At 44.2% G+C, this 19,941-nt stretch overlaps 1 protein-coding gene across 3 annotated transcripts in view; it reads right to left on the bottom strand.

The window, feature by feature from the left end:
• Positions 1–6,994: 6,994 nt before the first annotated feature.
• CTCF (CCCTC-binding factor) overlaps positions 6,995–19,941 on the bottom strand; it is a 49,316-nt gene continuing 36,369 nt past the window's right edge. For 2 of the 3 annotated variants that reach the window (XM_060000276.1, XM_060000275.1), the window contains 7 exons: positions 19,681–19,801; positions 18,941–19,090; positions 15,021–15,181; positions 14,309–14,491; positions 13,395–13,530; positions 9,664–9,825; positions 6,995–8,499 (listed from right to left, as the gene is read on the bottom strand). In XM_060000276.1, the coding sequence (XP_059856259.1) occupies positions 8,315–8,499; positions 9,664–9,825; positions 13,395–13,530; positions 14,309–14,491; positions 15,021–15,181; positions 18,941–19,090; positions 19,681–19,801 (1,098 nt within the window). In that variant the 3' untranslated portion in view covers positions 6,995–8,314. The remainder of the gene's footprint in view (positions 8,500–9,663; positions 9,826–13,394; positions 13,531–14,308; positions 14,492–15,020; positions 15,182–18,940; positions 19,091–19,680; positions 19,802–19,941) is intronic. The other variant, XM_060000277.1, reaches the window with a different exon arrangement.

Genomic DNA, 19,941 nt, shown 5'->3' with positions numbered 1-19,941 from the left:
AAGCGCCGCTTCCTGCCAGGCCGCCCCCGGCCCGGCTCCTCCCTGCCAGGCCTCCGCGGGCTGGGAGAAGTCGCGCGGGTACGACGGTGTAGGAGGGGGGCAGATCCCAGCTGCCCGCCCGCGCCGTCGCTCAGGAGCTACTCCGTTAGGGCAGACCTGGGGAGGGAAGGGAGAGGTGTGGCCGGGAGGGTCTCGCGTGTCGCGTGCCTCTTTCGGTTCCTACCCCACTACTTCCACCCCGCGCCACAGTCCCCGCCGCGAGCACCAGGGGGCGCCGCCCGCTCGGAGATCTCTGCGGCCCGCCTCGGTCCGTCCCCTCCAAAGCCCAGCGGGGAAGATGGACAGCACTTAGGACGCAAGGGGCGTCTGTTCAGAAAGGAGCATCGGATCCCTCCTAAACCTGGAGGGCCCTATCTGTTGCTCCTAACCTGGAGTCCCTCAACCCGTCGGAGAGTCACAAACTGTTGACAGGGTGGAAAAAACACCAGATGGGCCCCACAGCCTTCTCTGCGGCAGAGGTTCCTTAGCTTTCATCAAGTTCAAGCTGGGTCAGGGCCAGAAGATGGGGGTGTACCATCAGGGGGCAGCCAGCCCCAAGGGCTGCAGGGAGGGGTGGAGTGACTCATGAGCAAGGCAATGTATGTGTGTGTGGGGTCCTCTCATGTCTGCATTCTTCCTGAGCTGGAGAGAGTTTGAGGAGGGGGGAACCACTAGGAGAGAGGCCGAGGAGGCCATCAGGTCATGGGATGCATGATACCCTATAAAAGACCAGGGACCTAGGGACTTCCCTGGTGGTGCAGTGGTTAAGACTGTGCGCTCCCAATGCAGCGGGCCCGGGTGCAACCCCGGGTCAGGGAACTAGATCCCACGTACATGCCACAACCAAGGAGCCCGCCTGCTGTAACCAAGACCCGGTGCAACCAAATAAATAAATAAAATAAATATTAAAAAAAACAAAACCAGGGACCTAGATTCCTGAGGGTTCACAGGAGGGGATTCCATTTTTTTCTTCTATTAGTCTAATTAAACTCTATGAGATAAGGAACAGCCCTCTACCCTGCCCACAGCTCAGCCAGGCAGAGGTGAAACAGCCTGAGAGGAGGTGAGAGACACTGGGCAGAGTCTCTTGGTTTCTTTCCCATCTCCAGCTACCCCTCCTCACCTTGAGGCCTGGAGACAGTGGGAGCATTTTCCAGTCATCTGACTGCCACCATCCCCCACAAAATCTCATCTCCCTTTGCTGAGGTCCACCATAGATTAGGACAAAGTAGAAATTGAATAGTAACAACTTGGAGGAAGCCCCCTTCCCTAAAGCAGCAGGGCCAGGTGTGATAGCCCAGGGCCGACAGGGCAGGACTCAGCCGGAGAGGGTGCTGAGTTCCTGCCAACAGAGGTGAGAGGATGTCCTGCTCTGCTGCCTCCCAACTTGAGAGAGAGTTCAGGTTAAGACTCTCACAAGAGACCACACAGAACCCACCAACTGCTTCTAGGGTGCGAGCTCAGCAGCTCTCACACACAGTATGGCCAAGTGGCCAAGAATGAAGGTTCTGAAAGCACACTGCCTGAATTCAAGTCCTGACTCCACCTCTTACTGGCTGTTTGACACTGAGTAAGTCACAATCTTTCTGCGCAACCAGTTCCTGTTTTGTAAGCTGGAGCTATTAACTTACCTTGAAGTGTAAGGATTAAATGTTTACAGAGGTGCTCACAACAGTGGCTGGAACTCAGGGAACACTCACATTTGCCAAGTCTTACCAGGGCAACCTTAAGACTCCAGAACAGAAGGATAGAAAACCCCCCTCACTGGGATTTTTCTGTTTCGAATGACAAGAATGAGAAATACAAGAGGGAATAAGTGCCAAAGGGTTCGAGCTGCTCCCAGGTGGAGGGCGTCTTGAGACCAACAGCTGCACTGGAGGCATAAGCCCCTGTCTAGTGAGTGCTGTGAGGACAAGCAGGGGGCTGCGGAGGAGGAAACCAGGATCAGCCTGGAGATTAGGATGGGGGGCCAGGCTAGCCACACATCTCCGTAACTGCTGGCTGTCAGGGTGACGGTGACAGAACAAGCATAACTGCTATCAGAGACCAAGTGGGACTCAGCTCCCACAAGTGAGTGACTCATGAGAGGGAGAGACGCCTTCAACTTGTTCAAGACTGTCTCTGTGTTCTAGACAGCATGACACTCCGTGGGTGCTCAGGAAATGCTAAAAGCTCATAATGAGGAATAAGCCCCGCCTGCACAGGGTGACAGGCCAGGCTGCAGCTCCCAGAACTGCCAGGAGGCTCCCGTCTCCCGTGTGGAGTAAGAGTGTGAAGGTTTCACATTCAATGGAGTCACACAGGATGTATCATGGGGCTATGCCAATGGAGGAATCTCCTTCCGGCCTTAGCTGCATCACAATGTCACTTTTCTTGCCCCCTCCCCAACCCAAACCAACCTACTTGTAAACAATTTGAATATATACAATTAGAACAGAAAAGCTATGCTGAAGATACAGATAAACTGCTTGCTGTTCTATGAAGAGATTTTCTGTTATACTTAAAAAAAAATTGTTGGGACTTCCCTGGTGGCGCAGTGGTTAAGAATCCGCCTGCCAATGCAGGGGACATGGGTTTGAGCCCTGGTCCGGGAAGATCCCACATGCCGCGGAGCCACTAAGCCCGTGTGCCACAACTACTGAGCCTGTGTGCCACGACTACTGAAGCCCCCACGCCTAGAGCCCATGTTCCGCAACAAGAGAAGCCACAGCAATGAGAAGCCCGCACACCACAATGAAGAGTAGCCCCCGCTTGCCACAACTAGAGAAAGCCTGCGTGCAGCAATGAAGACCCAACTCAACCAAAAAAATAAATAAATAAAATTAATTTAAAAAAAAATTGTTTTGGGGGGTGGGGGTGGGGCGGCTGTGTGGCTTGCAGGATCCTAGTTCCCCGACCAGGGATCGAACCCGGGCCCCCTGCAGTGGAAGCGCAGAGTCCCAACCACTGGACCACCAGGGAAGGCCCTATGCTTAAAATTTTTAAAAAGCTATGTGGCCACTGAAACAACTCTGGTAGGGGGTGCTCTGGTTCCTGGTGGCAGTGGGGGTTAGCCCATGCCTGGGATGGAGACCAAATGCCCTGACAGCCTCGGGCCACTAACATTCAGTCCAAGTTGCTGATTGCCTGGTTCACAGTCCCAAGGCTCCTGACGATACCGATTTTTCTGGGAGACCCGACTGTATGGATACCACAAACCAGCTGAAGCCTTCACACAGCTTCTCCACTGTTACTTACTTTTCACTGAAAACTGGAATTCTGGTTAAAAAACCCTATAATTATCTCGAGATCATAAAAGCTATTTATGACAAACCCACAGCCAATATAATACTCAATGGTGAAAAGCCGAAAGCCTTCCCACTAAAATCTGGAAGAAGACAAGGATGCCCTCGCTCACCTCTTCTATTCAACACAGAATTGGAAATTCTAGCCACAGCAAACAAGAAAAAGAAATAAAAGGTATCTAAATTGGGGGACTTCCCTGGTGGTGCAGTGGTTAAAAGCCGCCTGCCCATGCAGGGGACACGGGTTCGAGCCCTGGTCCGGGAAGATCCCACATGCCACGGAGCAGCTAAGCCCGTGCACCACAACTACTGAGCCCGTGTACCACGACTACTGAAGCACATGTGCCTAACAAGAAGCCCCCGCAGTGAGAAGCCTGCGCACCGCAATAAAGAGTAGCCCCCGCTTGCCTCAACTAGAGAAAGCCTGCGTGAAGCAACGAAGACCCAACGCAGCCAAAAATAAATTTTTTAAAAAAGTATCCAAATTGGAAGGGAAGAGGTAAAACTGTCATTATATGCAGATGATATGATACTATATATAGAAAACCCTAAAGACTCCACACAAAAACTACCAGAACCGATAAATGAATTCAGCAAGATACAAGATTAACATACTGGTTACACTTCTTTACACCAACAAGGAAATATCACAAAGGGAATGTAAAAAAAATACCTTTTAAAATCGCAATCCAAAAAATAAAATACTTAGGAATAAATCTCACCAAGGAGGTGAAAGACTTACAGGCTGAGAACTATAAAACATTAATAAAGGAAACTGAAGATGATTCAAAGAAATGGAAAGATACCCCATGCTCTTGGATTGGAAGAATTAATAATGTTAAAATGGCCATACTACCCAAAGCAATCTACAGTTTTAATGAGACCCCTATCCAGTTACCCATGATATTTTTCACGGAACTAGAACAAATAATCCTAAAATTCATGTGGAACCATAAAAGACCCAGAATTGCCAAAGCGATCCTGAAGAAAAAGAACAAAGCAGGAGGCATAACCCTCCAAGACTTCAGACAATACTACAAAGTTACAGTAATCAAAACTGGCATAAAAACAGACATATGGATCAATGGAACAGAGTAGAGAGCCCAGAAATAAACCCAAAGCTTCAGTCAATTTATCTTTGACAGCGGAGGCAAGAGAATATATAATGGGGGTTTCTCTGGTGGCGCAGTCGTTAAGAATCCGCCTGCCAATGCAGGGGACATGGGTTCGAGCCCTGATCTGGGAAGATCCCACATGCCACGGAGCAACTAAGCCCGTGCGCCACAGCTACTGACGCTGCGCTCTAGAGCCCACGAGCCACAGCTACTGAGCCCGTGCACCACAACTACTGAAGCCCACATGGCTAGAGCCCATGCACCACAACTACTGAAGCCCACATGGCTAGAGCCCATGCTCCACAACAAGAGAAGCCACCACAATGAGAAGCCCACTCACCGCACCGAAGAGTAGCCCCCGCTCACCGTAACTAGAGAAAGCCGTGCACAGCAATGAAGACCCAACGCAGCCAAAAATAAATAAATTAAAAAAAAAATATATATATATAATGGGAAAAAGACAGTCTCTTCAGCAAGTGGTATTGGGAAAGTTGGACAGCTGCATGTAAATCAATGAAGTCAGAACACACTCTCTCGCCATACACAAAAATAAACTCAAATGGCTTAAAGACTTAAACATAGACATGACACCATAAAACTCCTAGAAGGGAACATAGGCAAAACATTCTCTGACACAAATTGTACCAATGTTCTTAGGTCAGTCTCCCAAGCCAATAGAAATAAAAACAAAAATAAACAAATGGGACTTAATCAAACTTACAAGCTTTTGCACAGCAAAGGAAACCATAAGAAAACTGAAAAGACAACCTATGGAATGGGAGAAAATACCTGCAAATGATGTGAATGACAAGGGCTTAATTTCCAAAATATACGAACAGTTCATACAACTTAACAAAGAAAAACAAACAACCGAAGCTAAAAATGGGCAGAAGACCTAAATAGCCATTTCTCCAAACAAGAAACACAGATGACCATATGCACATGAAAAGATGCTCAACATCACTAATTATTAGAGAAATGCAAACCAAAACTACAATGAGGTACCACCTCACACCAGTCAGAATGGCCATCATTATAAAGTCTACAAATAACATGCTGGAGAGGGTACGGAGAAAAGGGAACCTTCCTACACTGTTGATGGGAATGTAAGCTGGTGCAGCCAGTATGGAGGTTCCTCAGAAAACTAAACCATAATTCAAAAAGATACACGCACCCCTATGTTCAAAGCAGCACTATTTGCAACAGCCAAGACACGGAAACCACCTAAATGTCCATCAACAGATGAATGGATAAAGAAGATGTGGTACGTATATACAGTGGAATACTACTCAGCCATAAAAAAGAATGAAATAATGCCATTTGCAGCAACATGGATGCAACTAGAGATTATCATGCTAAGTAAGTCAGAAAGACAAATACCGTATGATATCACTTATATGTGGAATCTAAACTATGACACGAATGCACTCATCTATGAAACAGAAACAGAATCACGGACATAGAGAACAGACTGGTGGTGGTGGTTGCCAAGTGGGAGGGGGGATGGGGGAGGGATGGAGTGGGAGGTTGAGGTTAGCTGATGTAAGCTTTTATATATAAAATGGATAAACAACAAGGTCCTACTGTATAACACAGAGAACTATATTTAATATCATATGACAGGGGTCTTCCCTGGCGGTGCAGTGGATAAGACTCTGTGCTCCCAATGCAGGGGGCTCAGGTTTGATCCCTGGTCTGGGAACGAGATCCCACATGCATGCTGCAACAAAGAATTCGCATGCCACAACTAAGGAGCCCACCTGCCACAACTATAGACCCGGTGCAACCAAATAAATAAAAATGAAAAAAAAATCCTATGATAAACCATAATGCAAAGTAGTATTAAATAAAAAAGAATGTATATATAACTTAATCAACATAACATACTGTAAATACTTCAATTAAAAAAAATTAACAAACAAAAAACCTATAATTAGTGGCCAAAGCTTTCATCTAAAAGGGGCTTGCCAAAGGAATCTACCCAGAAATGGCCAACAGCAGCAAAATGGTATTACACTAATGCATAAACTTCCTAACACACTCCCTTTCCATCCTGCTTCCTAGGTGCTAACAAGCAGCTGTGCTATCTAGGACTCTCTCCCCACAGCCTGGTGGTGGCACATCTGTCTCCCTTTCAAATGAACTTCTCTAGAGCAGACTGGGCCCAGCTTCTCTCTGTTCCCCTGCACTTGGCAGAGCTCAATGTATTTTGATCCCAGCTCTCCTTGAGCTGAGATCTCGAGGCCAGAGATTCCCATCAGCCCCTTCTCCTCTAAGCTCTGTGACCCACCTGCTCTACCACAGGCAACCGGCTCTTCAGTTGGATCATGGGGCTGGCAGCTGTATACACTCACCTCTCTACTCACATACCACTTTTGGGGCACTGAAACTTGCAGCAGGATGCACTCAATATTCCATCACCTGCCAAGATCATCTCTCATTTGCTAGAGAGGAAGTGGTCATCCTGGAAACATAGCTTGCGTCTGAAGGGCGAGGAGGCCTGCACCGCCTGAGGCTACGCACATAGACCCCTCTGGGCCCCTCGTTAAGCAGGAATCACACAAGTTGGAGTGTTTGGAGCACTTGTTAATCCGTTATGATTTATTAGCTGTACAGCAGTAGATCCTCCTCCCCAGCTTTCAACCCCATTACATATTTTATTACAGGTCTCATGTTGGCGTCCTAAAATAATGAAAAATATCACACAGTACAGCTAAGTACAAAATGCATCAACCTAGAGTCTGATAGCTAACTGATGGCTCTCTTAAAAGCAATACACAGAAGAAAAAAGTGTTTGAAATCAGCAAGACTGAGGCTCTCTAAAAAACACATTTTAAACATGTGACAGTTCATGTGCAAGAATCACTTTTTAGTTGGTTTTGCTTCACATTATTATTTTTTGAAGATTCAAAGTTTAAATTACTGACCTAGTGAAATTTTCTGGCCCAGCTTTTAAGAGCTGCTGTGACCCACTCATAATCACCCTTCTGCTTTAACAGAGGATGTATAAAACACAAAATTCAGCTACAAACAAAGCAAAGAAAATGTAGATGGGAAATCATAACAAAGTTAATTGTACAAGGTTCAAATGCTGGCTCCATGGGCTGGAAAATTATGATCTTCCATGTGGGTGTCCGTCACTAGCGGGCAGCAGTCTGGGTGCCATTCTGCTACATGATTGTGATCCAATTCCTTGTCAACATTTACATACTACAGTCTGTGGAAACTTAATTTGCAAGTAATTAAAATGCTGGGTTTTCTTACACTGCACTTTTCAACCTCTTAATTAATGGAAAAGATTAAAATGTAAAAAAAGTTATTTACAAGCTTGACCATACCAGAAACTTTGCCAAGAAAGAGGCAAAGTCTTCAGGACAGAAACCAATCGTAGCATGCCATACTACTGGTGTGCAACTGACTCCAAGCAAAGAGAGTCAGGGCAAAGCAAAAGCAAAAACCAGTTTAAAAGTCTAAGTCCTTCCCAAGTCTGCATTTACAATTAAAAACTCTCCTGGGAAGAAGACCATAGAACTCTGGGAAACCCAGTGGTGGTTTCTGGAGTGGTTTACCATAGCAAGAGAGAGGGTTCAATGTCTCTGTTTCCATCTAAGAAAACCAGTTAGGCGTCAACACTGTCCTCAGCACTTCACAGTAAACCCTCAGGGACTCAGAACATTCCATTATTTGCTAACATCAAACAGCAAGTTCTAGTTAAATCACATTTTTCTAACATCATCCTTGAAGTTTTAGTTCTCAGTATGTTTGGTAAAATGATGCTTTTCCCAAAGCCAAAAGAAGAAAGAAGGGAGAAAAATTAAGATGCGGGCCGTTTAAACACAGCCCAGAGCAGTCCTGGCAACGAGCGAGGCCCCGCCATCACCGGTCCATCATGCTGAGGATCATCTCGGGCGTGAGGTCTCCGTTGGGGGCGTCTGTGGCGGCTGGCTGGGGCTCCTCTTCCTCCCCCTCTGCGGGCTCTGCGTCTGGCTCTTTTTTGACTTCAACTATAATGTTCTCAATTGCACCTGTATTCTGGTCTTCGACCTGAATAATGGCTGTTGCTGGCAAAGAAGAGCATGAACAAAACAAATGCTCCATTAAAGCCCCCAAGGATTGCAAGGGTCTTTTCAGACTTGACACTAAATGAATGTCAGCAACACAGGAAAGCCTTAGATTCGATACAGAGAAAGTCAATCAAAAAGACCTAATAACCTAAAATGCGGCCATACACAAAGCCCCACTACTCTAGATACTATCAAAGAACAAAATGTTGACACTCCTCTTCATATGACTCCCAAATTGCGTATTAAAAAACTCATAAATTTGAGTTTAAATGTCATAAATTTGGGCTTCATAATACTGTGTGTGAGATAGGCAAAAAATGCAGATGGTGCGGGACTAGGAATACTTCACAGAGTGTGGGATGTAGGTCCGTTTTAGAGATGACCCACCTATAGCAAAGAACCTGACATTTTTGAGTCTGAAGTCCTCCCAACACCCAGCGCCCTCCCGCCAGTTCACTCACTCAAATGTGTGTAGGCAAAATAGTTCCCGGGATCTTTAGAGTCAACCACCCCATTGCAATAAGACATCTGGACACGGGGCTCAGGGAGCATGTTAAAAAAATAGATGAAACCCTGTATTTGTTAAAGAAAGAAAAAAAAATTGCCAGCTTTTAGGAGATTCATGAATAGGACAGAGATCTGAGACCCTGCAGAGCCTGCTGTCACAAGGGCCACGTCCCGTACAGGACTGCTACGTGGTGTGACGTGGAGGGTGAACACCTCCTCTGTGTCCTCTCATAAATCAGGAGGCCAGCAATAGAATCCACCAGCCTGGATTTCTTAGGAGGGACAGTGTCAGCTCAGAAATTGCTTTTTCCCTCTATCTTTTAAAATTTGGCTGTTTTACGTTCATTACCACATCAATTTTGCCAGCTGACTATGACTCTGGTTGTTTTGTAAAACTCTCCCACATTAACAGTACCCACCTTGTAGAACATAAGTACCCTTCTACTCTGGATTTTCTCCTACTGAAACCTAACAGGCCTCTAGAGATGTTCCTCCGTAAAAACCAAAAAATCGCTTCCTGAGAGTTTGTTCCCAGTGTGACCTTAATTTGTTCTCATGGCTCAGTTCCCATCTACCCAAAGAATAAGGACCTGTCTGGCCTCCCCACGTGTTAGGAGAGGACGCCAGCCTGCTGTGCTGAGACAGTCAACTTACGCTGGGTCTGTTTGGGCTGGTTGGTTCTGCCAGGGGGGCGTCCTCTCCGCTTCTTGGCAGGTGGTGGGGCTGGGGTCACAGGCTGAGGCTCTGGCTCGGGTTCAATCTCCACGGCAGGCTCCTCCTCATCCTCATTGTCATCCAGGTCTGGCTCAGCATTTTCTTCTCATGAAATCAGGAAGAAGAGGTAGTGGGGCAAGGAGAAGAGTGGTGGAAGAAAAAATAACACACAAATAATCACATATTCTGTGAAGTCTAGTTACGTATTTATTTTCATCGTTAAAAGCCCATTTAAAAAATGCTTTCACTGGAATTTTTGTTATCAGTGTTAACAGAGTACACTGGTATTGATGCAGAATAAGCAAATCAACCCAAATACTATTATTCATATTTTATGTGGACTGGATATTACTTTTTTCTCTAAGCTTTAGATATCAGAATATTGAGTTTTGAATTCTTAGAGGCAACTCCACAATATGCCAGTTATATAAAAAAAACCCACAAATGGTGTTCTAAGTTGAAAATGAAACAAATGTTCCCTCTACCTACTACACAAGGATAAAGCAGGACACTAAGCCTGATATGGACCCCTGAAGAGTGGTAGAAGGTGTGCATGCATGTCTGTGTGTATGAAGTTCTTGAAGCACCGTGAGGTCCTATTTACTAGGAAAAGCATAAGGCCAAGTTTTGGGATTTAATTTAATTCCCAGCTGTTCCAAACCTAACAGGTCATTCTTAACTCCCTTACCTTCTCCCGACTGCCATTATCACATAAAAGGAGAGGGAACTACTATAGAAAGAACACTGACGAGGAGCCTGATAATATGGCTTTGAGTCTCAGATCTCCTAAGTGTGTGACCTGGGACCATGACCACACTGAACCTCAGTTTCCTTGTGTAATCTCTAAAGCACTCCCAAGGATCACAAGGACTGAGATAATGTCTGTAATCGTGCTCTGTAACTTACATTCTACTACATAATCACAGTTGATTTTTACACGGTACATCACAGTTTAAAAATTCTCCATTATTCCATTTAGGCTTCATTAAGTAAGAGATATTACCCTCATTTTATAGAAATAGAGAGAAGCTAAGTGATTTGTAAGGCACAGCTAACCACAGTTTGGGGCTGTTCTGCTGCCCACACCTATAGGCAACCAAAGAGTTCTTGCTACCCCTCCCCCATTGCCAAGGCACAAAATGTACCCCGCCTGCCTTCCTCCAAGAAATGCAGGTTACAAGCACATTCTCTTTCTCTAGCACCAAATGTTTAAATTTAGAAGTCTGTGGGTAAATGCCTGATCTTCAGGACAAAATGCCTTATTTGCCAAGTGACTGAAATCCTAAGTGAAAATGTGGGGAACGTACTGGTACGTGGCAGAGTGTCAAGGACGACACGCTTTCCTGCTGAAGTTATTCAAGCCCCCTATTGCCTAAGTTGGCCCAATGCCTAGAAAATTAAACAAATTCAGTCAGAATTGGGGGAAAAAGCACACAAAGAAGGTTAATAGGGTCAAAGGTTTATTGGCTGGGAGAGACTTTGGCAAAAAGCCTTTGAAAATAGCAGTAGACTCTGCTGGTCAATTTCTGCCGATGGCCAACAGGCAGAACTTCTGGGAGGGAACAAATATGACTGTGTGGCCTTCACCAGCCCAGAAATTCTGGGATAAAGAGACACTAGGGAGCTTCCCTGGTGGCGCAGTGGTTAAGAGTCCGCCTGCCGATGCAGGGGACGCGGGTTCATGCCCCAGTCTGGGAGGATCCCACATGCCGCGAAGCGGCTAGGCCTGTGAGCCATGGCCGCTGAGCCTGCGCGTCTGGAGCCTGTGCTCCGCAACTGGAGAGGCCACAACAGTGAGACGCCCACGTACCGCAAAAAAAAAAAAGAGAGACACTAGGTATGAGGTCCAAAACCAAACACTGTGCTGTACAAACCAGCAGTGCAGAAGACAAAAGGAGGAACTGTAGCAACCTATTAGGAACTGTCAATAAACTCTGCAGGTGAAAGATGCTTCTGGTAAAGTACAATTAGAGAATAGAACTGGTCTTGTTGGGAGATGAACCACAGAAATGAACAGGGAAGAACCATAAGAAAAAAGGGTATGGGACAATGTCTGTGAGTAGGAGGCTCTGCAACGAAGAGCAACTACAGGTATCCTGAAGCTCAAGGTTATCTGTGGATCTCTGCTGGTACTTGAGGCCCTCTGACATTCCTTGGCACCTCCCAACAGTCCACTCAATTTCTTAGGCAAACAAAGGGATCCCACAAAATTCTCAGTAGAGAGTGATGCGCTTTATAAAAATTAAGCAAAGTGACATTTTAAAAGAGGCATTCACTTAAAACCGAGTGAATGAAGATATTGCTTAAAATAGATTTTCTACTAAAAAAGGCAGCAAAAAATAAACTACTCTTATGCTTAGATGAATATTCTCCCAGAAACAGTTAAAGTTCTGAATAGAAAAGTGAAGTCTTTATTAAGATAAAAAAACAAAAGGGACTTTGTTATAGATTTAAGTATTAAAAACCTAGTACTGGGGCTTCCCTGGTGGCGCAGTGGTTGAGAGTCCGCCTGCCGATGCAAGGGACACAGGTTCGTGCCCCGGTCCGGGAAGATCCCACATGCCGCAGAGCGGCTGGGCCCATGAGCCATGGCCGCTGAGCCTGCGCGTCCGGAGCCTGTGCTCCGCAACGGGAGAGGCCACAGCAGTGAGAGGCCCGCGTACCGCAAACAAACAAACAAACAACAAAAAAAACCCCTAGTACTTTCATGAACAAGTTTGATAATAAAACCAATAAAGTAACATAAGTTCTTTAACACATTTTCAGAAATTTCATTTCCTTCCCCACTATTTCTACTGACAAGCAATGCAGAAGACAAAATGAGAACTCCTTAGAAATACATTAGGCATCATCTATAAGTGCATTCTCCAAAACAAAACCCCTCTACATCCTTTTCCACAAAAACCTTAAATCTTTAAGTCACAGATGTGACTTCTTAACTGGCTGCCAGTAGCCCAAGTATCCACATTATAAAACCTAACACTATGGAATAAGTTTGTATAATCAAACGTGATTCCTACATTACCAACACTTTTGTTTGCCACCCCTTTCATGAGTCTAGCACCACAACGCATATACTTTCTGTCTGGATTTCATGACTAACACCCCAAAGAACATCAATGGTAGGAAAATAAGCAAAGTTTTAAATTATAAATGGAGAGATTAAGGTAGGAAGAGAAAGGCTGACCTTCATGGATTTGATCAACACATCTCAAGGCTAGGCTGACACAGGCAGTCAAACCAGAAGTTGGTCAGGATGCTTAAGCAACCTTCTTCATGTCCATTAGATTCACTGCTCAAATCTAGACCAGCTTCCTAAATGTAAAAGCTATGAACATAGAAAAGAAACTCTGCTGGCCTTAGAATATCACTAATCTGAGTAAATTGAGTAAAGATATTAATTTTGCTTCAGCTTTAACTGAACATAATATATAATATCTTATCAAGCAATGGAATGCCATGAGAAAAAAAAAGAAAAAAAAAGAAAATTTGCTCCAGGGATAAACTAACTGCTGTTGTAAATATATACACACATCAGGAAGATTAGAGGTTTAAAGGAAGTATGAGAGACTGGCTTATCTCTGTAACCCAGCATGTCCATATGTAAATACACTGGAAACTCTGCACCAAAACCTGCCATGTATAACTAACTCAAGAAACAAGTTACTTACCACTGTCAGAGGAGTCTTCCTTTTTAGAGCGCATCTTTCTTTTCCTTCCACGTTTACTCTTCTTCGTTTCTCCTCCATTTTCCCCTTCTACACCATCTGGACCAGCACAATTATCAGCATGTCTTGCCATGGTATTCTAACAAAAGGAACAAAACCCTCTTTCACATTACTAAAAAAGGTAAGATTAAAATTGGAAGTTCTCTTTTAGTTTAATAAAAAAAACAACCGGGGGGCAGCGGGTGTTGGGGCGGGAATCCTATTAAGTCTCAATGTTCTAGTATCTGCTAAATGTGTCCTGAACATACTCTCCCCATCAGAGGAAATGGTCTCCATCTGGAGGGGGCAGGGAGAGAGACAAGGGTGGGCAAGAGAGGAGAGTTGCTCAGAAGATGAGGTTGGATCCTCTGAGCAGGGGAGAATCAGACCAACCTCCCTGTCCTGTGCAGACCTGACAAACATGGCCCTAAGTGAAGATCCAGCACAGAACTGTTAAAAAAAAAAAGTACTGAGTTCCCAGGACTTCCCTGGTGGTCCAGTGGCTAAGATTCCACACTCCCAAAACAGGGGGCCTGGGTTCGATCCCTGGTTAGGGAACTAGATCCTACATGCCACAACTAAGAGTTCACATGATGCACCTAAAGAGCCCACATGCTGCAACAAAGATCCTGCAGGCCACAACTAAGACCTGGTGCGGCCAAATAAATAAATAAATAAAAATATACTGAGTTCCCCATCAGTGGAAGGGTTCACACATGGACAGAAAACCTCAAGGTGGGGATGACTGACCCTTTTCCAAATGACAGTTCATCTCTATATTTATAAGCTCAGTGGAAAAGACTGCCCTGCTTTGCAGTGGAAGCTCAAGAACGTGGTATCAAGAACTGTAAGACAGGAAGTAAAGTTCTGACTCTTACCCGGCGTGTAAATGTTTTCCCACACTTAGAACAGACGAAGGCCGCGGGGACAAAGTTGGGGTCATGATAGCGTTTGAAGTGCATGTCAAGGAGCTGTTTCTGGCGGAAGGTCTTGTCGCAGTGGCTGCAGGCATAAGGCTTCTCTCCGGTGTGGGTGCGCTTATGCATGATCATGTGCCTCTCCTGAAAGAAAGTGGGGTGGGGAAGGTCTCAGAGCCTGTCCTAGGGCTGCTACCTCAGCCACCATCTGTGTGCGTGTAGCTGACAAGACCTTTCACTCCCAAGGGTCTAGGCTCAAAGCTGCTTATTGAGAGGATAAAGTTAACCATACTGGGGTACAAAACTGCTTCCCCAAATCCTAGGATAGATACGCTCACTCCTGCTGGGCTGCTTCTGTAGATCACTCCCAAGCATCAGGCCCCAGAACCAGATTCTTCCCTTCTCTCAAGTCCGGGACTTACTTCCCATGGTTTTGAGAAAAGCTAGCAGTCTGCCTGGAGCAGGTGGAGGGTAGGGGAAGGTGTGACTGAATAAAACTGTCAGTTGGAACCAGACATGATACAATCGAGAAGCAGGACCTTCAGTGACAATCTCATAAACCACGTTTGAAAATATCCTTAAAAATAGTCACCATACAAGGTATATAAAAACCCCCTGATAAAACCTAACAATAATGGGACAGCAACCATTTTCTAACTATGAAAGGCTCTACCTGTCTGCAAGCGTAATCACACTGATCACACTTAAAGCGCTTCTCGTTCTTATGTGACTTCTGGTGCTGGATGAGGGCATAGCGCTCATGAAACACAGCATCGCAGTATCGGCATTTCTTGCCCTGCTCAATGTAGGAATGCTGCTTTCGCAAGTGGACACCTGAAAGCAAAATAGAAAGCGCGGTCCAACTTGTGAAAACACAAACAAGCATTTCAAAGAGTTAAGAATACATTTCTTTCTGCTTCTTAAAATACTCTGGCTGTTATACAGAAAATGAATAAAAAGAATAACAGACGTGGGGAGACTAGTTGAGACGTTGAAACTGGATAGGTGAAAGAAGGTGGTGGTTTGGATAAAGGAGATGGCAGTGGGTACGGAGGGAAGGAGAAGAACTAAGAGTGATGAGAGACCTAAGAAGTTGAATCAACAGGATTGAGTGACTGGCCAGAGAGTGAGGAAGAGAAAGGTGGGTATCAGGAATGACCTCCAGGTTTCTGGCTTGGAAAACTGAGCAGATGGTGGGGCCATTTACTGAGACAAGGAATAGTGGAACAAGGCTGAAGCCCAAGCTGTGTTTATCTCTGGGGCAAGGGAGTAAAGGGCTTTTAGACCTTCAGTTTTGGACATGTTGAAGGTGAAATGCCAATGATATCAAGTAGGGATAGGGATGGCAAGGAATAGATGGGTACATAAGCCTTAATCAGAGGACGGATTTGAGTGAGACCAAGAGAACTGATGAAATCACTAAGGCAAAGAAAGAAACAGTATGGGTCATGCCTTAAGAAACCTAACAGTTAAGGCCAGTGAGAGGAAAAAGGATTAAAACAAGAGAAGGCTGAGAAGGAACAGTCAGAGAAATCAGAAGAAAACCAACAGGATGTAGTGCCATGAAAGCCAAAGGAAGACAGTGTTTTAAGGAGGAGGGTGCAGCCCGCTATGAATAATGATGCTAAGAGATCAAGGCAGATGGGGGAGTTGAACATTTCCTGCATTCTGCAATGTGGGGTCACTGGTGATCTTAGTCAGTCACTTTATAGAGTGATGGGTATAAGCCAGATGGGAAGGAAACTAGAAGCTGAGGAAGAGAGGGCTGTGAGGGATATAACTCTTCATGAGCATTGGCTAGAAAGGAAACAAGAGTTAAACCTAGAAGGGAAAGACTTTTTTAAAAAAAAGACAAGAGAGATGAAAGCACATTTGGAGTTGAGGCGAAAGATTAAGGAGTGAGAACATGAAAATGAAGGTAAAGATGCGATACCTGACCACGGAAAGGCTGCCAAGAACACAGGAGAGTGGGATCAGGGCAAAGGGACAGGCCACAGACAAGAGTGACACAAACTCTCTAGTAGCAGATGGGGAAAGAGGATGAATGCAGGTAGATTTACACATCTGATAACAGGAAATGTGAAGTTTCAACCTGTTGCCTTTATTTTTTTGTGAAGTAGGAAAAGAGGTTACATACTGAGACCACGGAGGCAAAGAGAAAAGGGAAGGAAGATCAGAGGTTTAAAGAAAGTTAACAATGATTTATTCCACTCTGTCATGGAACCTCCCACATCGCAGGCACCCAAACATTTGTGAAATGAATGAATGAATGGACAAACTCGCTGAGGAGAATGCGAGCACAATTGATGAGGACAAACAGCTGGATTATTCAGGAGCCCAGCTGCATTTGGGATCATGAATTTATGGTGCTACCAATCTGCTCAATCAAGGTGATATCACATCAAACTTAAAGAGGGCCAATTCTGGGGAATGGAAATAAGGTAGGGGAAAGGGATGGCTCACTTTTAACTCTCTACACATGTTCACTATATGAAGGCCTTTTATACACACATATATTATTCCAAATAATTTTTAGGCCTCAACTTTCCCCTTCTGGTCCTCAGATAGAGACTTAATAGTTAAAGACTTTCTTTCATACATTCTTATTAAATACTTACAATAATGATTCTGTAAAGTAGGAATTATTCTTATACCTCAGTTAAAAAAAAAAGACTTCGAGCAGTAAGTATTTGAAGGTGAATCTTGACTCTGGTAGGTCTGTCAAGATTCTCCATGCTTTCCTGTGTCCCAAAAATGATGAATCTTAATTATTGCATATTAGTGTGAAATCAGACCTACTTTGGGGAACACAAACTTGTTTGGGAATAGTTTTGGGAGATAACTATTATTTGACAGCTCCTAGGCAATTGAGTGCCTCATAAAGAACTTGTTATGCAGGGTCTAAGGGGTTTCATGCAAGTATAAAACACTCAAGGTTTTTATTCGCATCATGAAAGTGAGTAACTTAAAAAAAAAACTAAATATTCAAACAGGGGCCTAACAGCTCACACACCGCCATGAGATATTACTGGTTTAGGTTTTAGTTTCTATACAGTGCGAACAGTAAAACTCTTTCATTTACCTGAGGACAGTACCTCTTAATTTTTTCTAACAAAGTCCTTTCAAGAGCAGAGTAGGATGAACACATGACCCACTGGATCTTATGTGGAGCCCAAAGTCCTCTACTTCAAGCTCACAGTTTCATCTTAAAAACGTTAGTCAGTCTACAGTTTGTTCAATATAGTCATATTAACGTAAAAATGTTTTAAGACACCAGCTCAATTGGATAACTTTACTCAAAACCTTCTGAGTATAACCAATGCTGCAGAAAGACAGGCCAAGTTTATGCTGTGGCTCAGTATGATCCTGATATGACCTGGGTACTTATGTACTCCCCTGTGTGAGAAACAGCTCTAGAGGGTTCGAGAGGACTCAAGTCCAGCTTTGCCACTCATAAGCTGTGTTGTGTAGCTTTGGTCAAGACATCTGTTCATCATCTATAAAGCTAGAATATACCTTGATGACTTCATATGGTAGTTGTGAAGATCAAATGAGTAAAGAAGTAAAATAAAAGTAAAAGACAACCTGGAAAGTACAATTTATCTAAGTTTATATTATTACTATTATTCAGGGAGCAATGAATTTTGGATAAAGAACAGACTGGGGCAATATTTTTATCTCTTTTAAATAATAAAAACGAAGGGATAAATCCAGGTGACCTTATCTTTAAGAATATGGGTCACAGTATGGGACTTCCCTGGTGCTGCAGTGGTTAAGAATCTGCATGCATGCCAATGCAGGGGACATGGTTCGAGCCCTGGTCCAGGAAGATCCCACATGCCGCAGAGCAACTAAGCCCGTGAGCCACAACTACTGAGCCTGAGCTCTAGAGCCCACAAGCCACAACTACCGAGCGTGCATGCCACAACTACTGAAGCCTTCATGCCTAGAGCCTGTGCTCCGCAACAAAAGAGGCCACTGCAATTAGGGGCCCACGCACCGCAACAAAGAGTAGCCCCCACTCGCTGCAACTAGAAAAAGCCTGCGCGCAGCAACGAAGACACAACGCAGCCACAAATAAATGAATAAATAGATAAATAAATTAATTTTTTTTTAAAAAGAATATGGGTCATACTAAAATTTCTACCACCAAACTCTGCCTCTATATAAACTCTAGTTTAATTATGCACAGATATATAGCTATCAACAAACCAATAAAAACAGTCCCATTACCTAAAGTACAAATATTGTGAAAAAAACCTGAAGTCAACTGACCTTAGTTCGAATCATACTATGTCACTTCTCTATTTGGGGGCTTTAATTATACTGTTTTCTCTCATTACAGCTGCCATTAATTTATAGATGAGCTATAGTCAGGGAAGAATCTTGTAGCCTACTTCAGTATAGTAGCCTAGCTTCAGTAAGAGAAAGAAGACAGAAGAAAGTATCACTAGCACCTAAGCAATGACTTTTATTAAACAGCAGGCCATTCACATTCACAAAACTTACATGAAGGAAGTAATTTGTGATCTCCATTATTCTCACAAATTTGTCAAAATATATTTTTCATTTGCCACTAGTTAATTTACTTACCCAAATCACTTTTTCGGGCTATGACAGTGTCACAGTGGGGACAGTGAAATTTGGCCACATTTTCTGTGTGCTTCTGTAAAATGTGCATCTTCATGGTACCACTTTGGGTAAACCGTGCATGACAAATATAACATTCATAAGGTTTTTCCCCTTAAAAGGAAATACAAAATGAACAACTTAGATGAAATAACTGAATACTATCATTTAATTGGAGGATAATCCAGGTGGCAGATGTGCTAATCCACAGAGAATCTACAGTTCTTAATTTAGGAAGGATGAGGCTCAGGCCCACTGCCTGGCTCATGCCTATCTTCAGAGATGGAAAAGAAGTCCCAAACTATGGCCACCACCTCTGCTTTGCCCAGCTCTGCCACGGAGTCCTTCACATTTTAGTAAGAGTAGTTCCTACAGCAGTACTTACCTTTGGGGGAAAGCAGACGGGATGACAGGAGGACCTGCAAGATTTTCTTTTTAGGAAAAGAGAGTACTCTGGAAAACTGACAAGTTGGGTTACTTATGTAACCTACCCAGACTTCTTCTAACAGTAAAAACTTTCCATTCTCCAATGTATATTCAGAGCAATGAACTCCAAGGATATGCCAGAGAAGCATTTATCAATTATATACTACTCTCATGCCAGCTTCCATTCGGGTAACTAATAGGGGCATGTGGTGGTTCACAGGGTCCCACGGGATCCACTAAAAAGCGGTTCATTAATACGAGGAAGGGAGAAGTCCTACCTGAATGGGTTCTCATGTGCCTTTTCAGCTTGTATGTGTCCCTGCTGGCGTAACTGCATAAGCTGCACTGGAAAGGACGCTCTCCAGTGTGAGAGCGAATGTGACGTTTTAATTTGCTGACCTGAAACACAAAAGCAACCGAACCTCTTAAACTTTCGTTAACATAGATTGTGACATGAGAATACTGTGGGTCAGGCACAAAAGCTTATTTTTTGGACACTGCAGTTCATAATACAGAAGAAGTCTAAAAGACAGTATTTC

This window comes from Delphinus delphis, chromosome 20 (genome assembly GCF_949987515.2).
Source record: "Delphinus delphis chromosome 20, mDelDel1.2, whole genome shotgun sequence".
Taxonomy (NCBI): Eukaryota; Metazoa; Chordata; class Mammalia; order Artiodactyla; family Delphinidae; genus Delphinus; species Delphinus delphis.
This window is presented reverse-complemented; position numbering and strand designations above follow the sequence as displayed.